This window comes from Oryx dammah, unplaced genomic scaffold (assembly GCF_014754425.2).
Source record: "Oryx dammah isolate SB20612 unplaced genomic scaffold, SCBI_Odam_1.1 HiC_scaffold_10, whole genome shotgun sequence".
Classification (NCBI taxonomy): Eukaryota; Metazoa; Chordata; class Mammalia; order Artiodactyla; family Bovidae; genus Oryx; species Oryx dammah.
The window spans coordinates 64,890,844-64,899,894 of record NW_024070194.1 but is presented as its reverse complement, the minus strand read 5'-3'; the positions used below and the strand labels follow the sequence as shown (position 1 = coordinate 64,899,894).

The following is a 9,051-nucleotide window of genomic DNA, read 5'->3' as shown; positions in this document are numbered from 1 at the left end:
ATCTTTGATTTATTTTATACTCCTGTGATTGGGTCTGAGGATATGTAAGTGGATGTAGACCTCAAAGTTTCTACTCCAGATCTCTATATTTTTAGTTTTTATTGGGAAAACCATGTTCCTTTTCTGCATTTCCCCAATTAATTTAACAGATCATGCCCTCCTCCAAAGACCATTTCCAAACATCTGCTGAGATCTCTTCTCCTCCACATCCTCAGGGTCCTCCCAAGGGCCACCCCACCACTTCCCAAAAGCACATACTTACTGACCTAAGATTCATCTCCTGCCCTCACCTTTCAGCTTTTCTTAGGGAGCTTTTTGATCATTGAAAAGAAATACCTTCAAAGATGTATTACCTCAATAGAGTTTATATGATAACACCATAATGTACAATATTTATATTGAAGTGATACAGTTAAGTTTTAAAAGGAGACCATGGTAATGAGGTGACAAAAATATTGTTCATTTATTTTCCAAAATTCCTTGGAAAATGAATCTACATGGTTACACTCGAAGGATGTTGTACTTTGCAATCACATAATAAAGCCCTGACTACATCGACATCACTCTAAAAAGCTGGTGATGATAAAAGCTAAGGATATGGTTCCATTATATAGGTTAAAGCAAGTCTCATTTACCTGTCTGGGTATATTGCTTGTTTTTAGTTAATCTAAGGTGTTTTTTTCCCTTTGTAGCCTTCAGATAGAGACACCATATAGACTCTAAAGAATCTGGATAGGGAAATATTCTCACTCTTCCCTTTTTTCTAACCCTTTAACCCAACAAATCTCAGGACTTTCTGATTATAACTACAAAGTATTTTTCGTCTTTGTCCGCCACATGAAGAGTAGAAAGGAAGAAATAAACCTCTTATTATTTATTGATGATATGCTTGTCTACACAGAAAACCCAAAAGAATATAAAGAAAAATTATGAAAACCAATAAGAGTTTGGCTAGGCTGTTGAATACAAAATCAACACAATAATGCCAACTGCCTTTTTGTATACCACCAAAAGTAAAAAGTATAATTTTGAAAAACAAACAAACAAACCAGCAGCAAAAGTATGAAGGAGCAAGGCAGAAATCTTGCAAAATGAGTAAGCTTTTTAGGAAAACATTTTAGAACTTTGTGGACTGACAGTAAAGAAGGGCAAAGTAAGTGGAAAGATGTATTATATTCATAGATGGAAAGAGTCAATATCAAGTGTTCCTATAATGGTCATTTTAAATCAAGGTCCCAAAGGTTCTGCCCCATCCCTCCCTAATGGAAACTTGACAAAGTGATTCAGAAATGAATGAAGAAGAGCAAAGCGTGAAGAATGGTTAAGAGACTCCTGAAAATGTGTCTTGACTAGCTACCTAAGACCCATCATACGGCAGCAATGACTGTTGGTATTGGCACAAAGCTAGACAGACAAACGGACTGCTGCTGCTGCTGCTGCCGCCAAGTCACTTCAGTCGTGGCTGACTCTGTGCAACCCCACAGACGGCAGCCCACCAGGCCCCGCCATCCCTGGAATTCTCCAGGCAAGAACACTGGAGTGGGTTGCCATTTCCTTCTCCAGACAAATGGACAGACTAATGCAAATATGGAAGCTCTATTTATGACTGGAGAGGCATCAAAGATTTGTGAAAAAAAGAGTGGACAATTCAGCAAATGCTATTGATCCAAACAATTGGCTATCCATATAGAAAAACATGAAGTTGGATTGCTTCCTCTCACATTAAAAATCCATTCTATGTGAATTTAAAGACAAAATCAAAAGGCAAAACTATGAAAAAAATTTAAAGACAATTAGGAGAATATATAAGCTTGAAGTAGGTACAGATTTTTAAAATAAGATGCAAAAAATAAACTGTGAAGGAAAATAAAGATAAGTTGAACTATATTAAAAATAAAAATGTTTGCTCATTATAAGACAACTTATGAGAGTTAAAAAGAAAGTAACAACCTGGGGTAGGACATTTGCAATACATACCACTGACAAAGGATCAATATACAAATTAATAAAACAAGTAGGTACAAAAATAAGACCACCCAATAGGGAAACAGAGAGAGGCATGAAAATGTACCTCATAGAAAAGGCAACACAGATGGTCCATCAATACATGAAAAGGTGCACAATCTCATATAGCAAAAGGTAAGGAAAATTGCTGCTGCTGCCAAGTCGCTTCAGTTGTGTCAAACTCTGTGCGACCCCATAGATGGCAGCCCACCAGGCTCCCCTGTCCCTGGGATTCTCCAGGCAAGAACACTGAAGTGGGTTGCCATTTCCTTCTCCAATGCATGAAAATAAAAAGTGAAAGTGAAGTCGTTCAGTCGTGCCAGACTCTTAGCGACACCATGGACTGCAGCCTACCAGGCTCCTCCATTCATGGGATTTTTCAGGCAAGAGTACTCGAGTGGGTTGCCATTGCCTTCTCCGAAGGAAAATTAAAGGCACCAATTAGATACAATTTCACACTCACCCCCAAGTTAAAAAGTCTAACAATCCTACCTACTGGAGAAGATGTAGAGACATGGAAATTTCCACTTGGGAAACAAATTCGGCAGTGACTAGTGAAGCCAACATGTGCAGGACTTACAACCAAGAAGCCCACCTCCTGAGAAATATATCCTAGGTAGTGCTCACAAAGAATCTGGACCAAACTGGGCAAATTCAGGGTAGCTGTGCCTGTGGAGGGGAAGGCAGGGGAGGGAGACTCTGGGTGATTTTCAGGTTTAGGGCTGGAGCAGATGGCAGTGCCACTTACTGAGATTTGGAAGCCTAGAAGAGTAGGGTGGGTATCCAGGGTTCTTTTCAGATTGCAGATGCCTTTTCTGCATCCAGAATGTAGTATCTTATAAGTAGATGGAAAAAGGAGTCTGGGAATCAGAGGAGAGCTGGGGGCTGGATTCCTATGCCCGTCCTTCTGTCCTCCCATCTGTTTGTCTCTCCATCAGAATCAAGATCATGAATGCTATTTAAGCCCATGGGCTGGATGGGATATCTAGGCAGCCAAGAGAAATGGAGCAGATATTGGGACTGAACCTTGCTGTGCTCCACCATTTAATGATTCTTCAGACTTGAAATATCCAGCCAAGGTCATGGAAAAGGAGTGGCCAGAACGGCAGGAAAAAGATCAAAGGGTGTGATATCCTGGAAGCTCCTGAAAGAAGTGCTTCCAGAGGAGAGGACAGTGCCAAGTACAAGGGTCAAGTAAAAAAGACCGTTGGACGTGGAAACAAGGAAGGTGTGTGTGACCTTGAGGGATCTCAGTGGAATTGTGGAGACGGTTCAAGAGAAAATGCGGGGGAGGGGGATGCAGGCAGGGCGGCGTCTGCGAGGGTCTTCAGGGCCCCAAAGGGGATGCGGGGCTGGGCACCCCAGCAGATGCGTCTCAGCAGCTGATTTCCTTCGCTCTGTGTTGCAGCCTCGCAAAATTGAGGAAATCAAGGACTTCCTGCTCACAGCCCGCCGCAAGGACACCAAGTCCGTCAAGATCAAGAAAAGTAAAGATAATGTGAAGTTTAAAGTTCGATGCAGCAGATACCTTTACACCTTGGTCATCACAGACAAAGAGAAGGCCGAGAAGCTGAAGCAGTCCCTGCCCCCCGGTTTGGCCATGAAGGAGCTGAAATGAATCACGTACGCTGCTTTGCACTGTATTAAAATTTTTAAAATTCTCAAAAAAAAAAAAAAAAAAAAAGAGAGAGAGAGAGAGAATAGGAATGAGAGTGTGGGTGGCTGAACCAAGGCAGTCCTTTACAAAGGCATACAGCAGAGAAATGGAAGTCCTTTCTGGGAGATGTGGGTACAAAGGAAGGTGTTGGGGTTTTTGTTTTTGTTCAAGATATGAGTTTCTGGAACTTGTTTGTATGCTAATGGGGATGATTTAACAACAGAGGGAAATTCTGATTAAAAATTTGGGGACCAACGTTCTCAAGGCAAGAGGATTACATAAGGAACATAGAATTCAGATTATTGTCAACATGCGTGTTACTAAAAATGTATTTTGAAAAAAATCATTCTCCCTAACTCTGTAAAATAGACTATAAAATAAATATTAATAATAACAATATGACAATGTGAGGTAAGAACCATGTTTATCAAGTACCTTCTGTAAGTCAGAGACTCTGCTGCTTTAGTCACTGTATTACTCCAACAACACACAGATGAAAAATTTATTAAGATTTTTTTTCTTGATGTGGACCATTTTTAAAAAGTCTTTATTGAATTTGTTATGATATTGCTTCTTTTTTTTTTTTGCTTCTGTTTTATGTTTTGGTTGTGAGGCATGTGGGATCTTAGCTCTCCAATCAGGGGTCAAACCCACACCCGATACATTGGAAGGTGAAGTCTTAACCACTGGGCCACCAGGAAAGTCCCCAAATTTATTTATTTATTTTTTGAAATGTTTACAAATGAAGAAGTTGAGACTCAGAGCATTTCATGGGCTGGCAGTGAATAAGTGGCAAATAGGTGATGAATAGATGGCTGGTCTAGGATCCAAATCCAGACTCTTAGCTAATGCCCAGGTGCTCTGACTACCCAGTGATGTTCAGATCTGGGTCTGGCAAGCCCCACCACCTCCCTCCACCCTGTGCTTCTGCAAACCCCATAGGCCCTGGGCTGCTGTTCCCATAGAGCAAGATGTATCACAATTGGGAACCTGTCTCACTGTTCTGTTTAGAACATTTTTTCCTGTTTGAAATGTTTACGTTATCTCTCCCATGACTGAAATGGTTACCACTGTTAATGCAAGAGCTATTTTCACATACCAGCTATTGCCTGAAAACAAAAAGTCCCATGAGAATAAATATGACCTGTCAGGACAAGTTCTAGCAAGCTGTGTTTAAGGTTATTTGTACTTTCCAAAGGCTCCTTATTTTCAGTTCATAGATAAATGTGTATCTTTGTATGGCAGTCTTCTGGAAATCAGGACTTGTGTTTTTCGCTGTTTTTATATTTCCTTTATCATTCTCTAAGAGCTTGGTATTCTGAAGAGCTGTTCAATAGTGGAGCTGCTGTCTGGTTGATGGCAAGTGTGTGTGGAAATCTCAGACTTACTGAGTTTCCTCCTATCTAGGTCATGAAGAACTTCAGGGAATGAGAACCTTATTGGATTGGATCCTTGATTGAACAAGTTTTTAACATCAACCTGGGGAATGATCGATCGATTGCTAAACTTTGAAAAAAAATTTTTTTGGTGCATGTATGCCATAGAAGAAGCCCTCATCATCTTAGCACAAAAAATTAATACAATGGAATCCACTTCCAATGTGGAACAAAATTTTCCTATTAGTTAAATTAAAAAAAATTATTGGGGTTAGTAGATTAATAGTATTGTATTAGTTTCAAGTGTACAGCAAAATTAATGTGTTATATCTACTCTTATTTATATTCTTTTCACACATAAGCCTCATATTAATTAAATTTTTTAGATTTTTTTATTGGGATTTATCTAGAAAAATGAAACTAGATAGCAAAAAAACTAAATTAAAAAAATGTGTATTAAGACGGTTTAGATTAGGTCACATTATAATATGAACTATGTCCTTTTTAAAAATAATGTTATCTATCTCTCTATTTTTGTCTGTGTTGGGTTCTCGTTGCTGCTTGTGCTTTCTCTAGTTTTGGTGAGCCAGGGCTACTCTTCAGCTGCAGCGTGTCTGGGCTTCTCATTGCAGTGGCTTCTCTTGCTGGGTTTTAGCGTGTAAGGGCTTTAGTAGTTGTGGCTCCCAGGCTCTAGAGCACAGGCTCAATAGTCGTGGTGCACGGGCTTAGTTGCTCCGTGGCATGTGGGATCTTCCTGGATCAGGGATCGAACCTGTGTTACTCCTGCACTGGCTGGCAGATTCTCTACCACTGAGCCACCAGGGAAGCCCTGAACTAAGTCTCAGAATAAACTCTCAGGAAATTATTTAATCTGAGGAGAGAGAGAATTTTTCTGACACAATCGTATAATCCTCTGCTGATTTCACACTGTGACCATGAAAAGAACTGTTTCTACAAAAATGTGCCCTAGTTTCATCAGTTTTCCCAAGGGCCTTTCTTAATCCTTTGATATTCAGATCATTCTTTTCTGAAGCCCCATCTTCATTACCCTTGTGGACCTTCTTCCGTCTTCAACAGTCCAACCCGGGTGGACCTTCCCTGGTCCACAGTGCAGCCTGTGACCCTGTGATGAGGACGGTTGTCCATATTGTTTCCATGAAAACCCAGCTATTTTATGAGATTACAGTTTTGCTCTGTGCACATCTAAACCAGATGTTTATAACCTCAGACCATCAGATCCTTAATGACTTATGACCTTGGTGACCTAGACGGCAATGGAGACGTGGGCATGGAGCAGAAAGGGGCATCATCATGGTTGTGCATGAGCTCCATTAGTGGCCCATTTTGGTTGTTGTTTCTCTAAGTTATGCGAGTTTGGAGTTAAGAGAAAAATATTTGCCCATCCCAACTTGAAGTGGTGGGATGGAGAGAGAGGAGGGAAGAAAGAAAAAATGAGGCTTTCCAGGTGGCGCAAGTGGTAAAGAATTTGCTTGCCAATGCAGGAGATATAAGAAATGCAGGTTCAGTCCCTGGGTTGGGAAGATCCCCTGGAGAAGGAAAAAATGCAGCCCACTCCAGTATTCTTGCTTGGGAAATCCCATGGACAGAGGAGCCTGCCGGGCTACAATCCATGGGGTCTCAAAGAGCCACGCGTGACTGATCGCTCACGCATACAGAAGAGAATTCGCTTTTAACTGCCTTTCTCACTTCATCCCATTCAGCTCTCTCAATGTTCCATATTTCTCTATAACATCCTTCCTCCTGTTTCAGCCCCAAGTCTATTAGCCACAGTTACTAATGTTTCCTACCACCCACTCTTTTCCCCAACCCCAAGCACTGGGGGAGAGAGCCTAGAAGGGCCTAGAAGATAAAAGTGCTTCTCCAAGAGACATTGGGCCCCTTAAACCATGAGGACATGGATTTAGGCCCTGAGAAAAGGTAGGAGGATTGCACCTTTAGTCCCCATCCCATAATTTAAATTCTCAGCACACCCCAGGGACCAAGGCGTAGCTCCCTGCAGCAGCTGCTCTAATTACAGCCCTTCAGGGAATGCCGTCATGCTCCCTCCAACCTCCCTCTCCACCACCCCACGCACCGAATCACTGCTGCCCAGCCCAGGCCCAGAGCCACCACTTCCAATGCTCTCCCAAGGTCTAAACCAATGTTAGATGACCATCCTTTCAAGAAGCACTGTCTTAAACCACTGTCTTATGTCTGTAGGTTACATGCTATCCAGAGTACAACAATCTCCGTTAATTAGATGAATCTACTTGTACTAACGTGAAAAGCTGCCTGAGATATATTAAGTGAACAAAAATGTGCAAAACTGTATCTGTAACAGAACATTTTGCTAAATTATTGGTATTGACATATATATTAGTTCGTGGAACTGGACATTAAAATGGAAGATTCAATGACATCAACACTGTAGGTAGGATAGATGTCAGATACCATGCAGAGAATGACACAGGTCACCCTGGAGGAATCTTCAAAGTAAATACAGAAAACTAGTTCTGGGACCGTTGAATCCTGGCACCCATTTTGAGAATATAAGCGAGTGGAGATGGAGGGCTTTGGAAGAAAGTGAATTTGAAGAGTTCTGCTACCGAGGCCAGGAACGGGGAAGTGCTGGAGCCCCTTGAGGATGGGCTCCTCCAGACCCTTGCAGAGCTGGGTTTGTGTCCCTCAGAGTTGGGGGACCTCACAGATTGGTGCCTGATTCATGCCCGACAAAGCAAAAGCGGCTTGTGGCAGGGCAAAAAGCAGAGGGCTGTTTCCGCAAAGTGACCATGCTCCCATGGATCTGTGTGTATGGAGATGTAATGCATGGCTGTTTCTTGCAGATCCTGGTGAGAGAGCCAGCCTGCTGTCACTTAAAGTCCATTAAAGTCCAAAAGGAGGGGAGGGAAAGGCCAGAGCCTCCCTCAGAGAGTCTGAGCCAGGAGTGGATCCTGAGACCTGAACTGGGCAGGATCCTGTCGAAGCAGAGGCATCCTCTAGGCCTGAGGGCCTAGCAGGGGACCCACAAGGTGACCCTGAAACAGCCCGGGAAGGAGGTATTGACTGGAAGCATTTTTTCCGCCCAATGTAGTAGCCAGCAGCTGAGTGGGGAGGTCCGCATCTCTCATCACGCGTGCTCCCCACCCTCGACTTGGCCAAGCCAGCGAGTGGGAATGAAAGAAAGAAAGTGAAATCGCTCAGTTGTGTCCGACTCTTTGCAACCCCATGGACTGTAACCTACCAGGCTCTTCCATCCATGGAATTTTCCAGACAAGAGTTCTGGAGTGGGTTGCCATTTCCTTCTCCAGGGGATCTTCCCGAACCAAGGATCAACCCTGGGTCTCCTGCACTGCAGGCAGACATTTTACCATCTGAGACACCATGAGGAGAAAAAAAAAAAAGAGAGAGAGAACCAGATGCACCATTTGCAGGAAAGGAAGTATCTTCTTTGAACGAAGGCTGAATTGATGAACCAAAGCTTGGACTGGATATCTAGTTTCTGATTTGCTACTGTGTTTTGAGATTGCATGACAGTCTAGTTCCTAAAATCTGAGCAAGAAAATTGAGGAGACTGCCCAGTGATTAGCCAGTGGCAGGGGAAAATTTCCCTGCTGGATCAATTTTAAGGGGCCTTGGAAACAAAAATACAGCAGTGTTATTCTCACACCTCTTCGTTGTGCTTCATGGAAACACTGGTTTCATAAACAAGGTAAGAGGTCCCAGAAGAGAACCACCAGCTCTGGTTATCTCCAGTGGGGTGGGGACAGGAACTTGTCCTCTTTTTCTCTTATCTGTTTCCACCATGTTTGAATTATGGAAGCAGATGGGGACTTTTGTAGTCAGAAAAGCCATGATGACAAATATGCCCATCTAAAATACTAGGGCGAAAAGTCATCTCCGTGAGTGAAAAAAAAAAATATGGTGAGAAAGAGAGCAAGTTGAAAAACAAAATAGCAATCATTGTAGCTAACATTTGTAGAGGCCATTCCATTTTCCAAAAGATTTTCATCTTAA

General features: G+C 42.4%; 1 protein-coding gene across 1 annotated transcript; it reads left to right on the top strand.

Annotated features, from left to right (window-relative positions):
* Positions 1-3,301: 3,301 nt before the first annotated feature.
* LOC120868619 (60S ribosomal protein L38-like) lies at positions 3,302-3,688 on the top strand. The gene has a single exon (XM_040247330.1). It carries the CDS (start codon positions 3,302-3,304, stop codon positions 3,620-3,622), a length of 321 nt encoding a protein of 106 aa, XP_040103264.1. The 3' UTR covers positions 3,623-3,688.
* Positions 3,689-9,051: the final 5,363 nt, after the last annotated feature.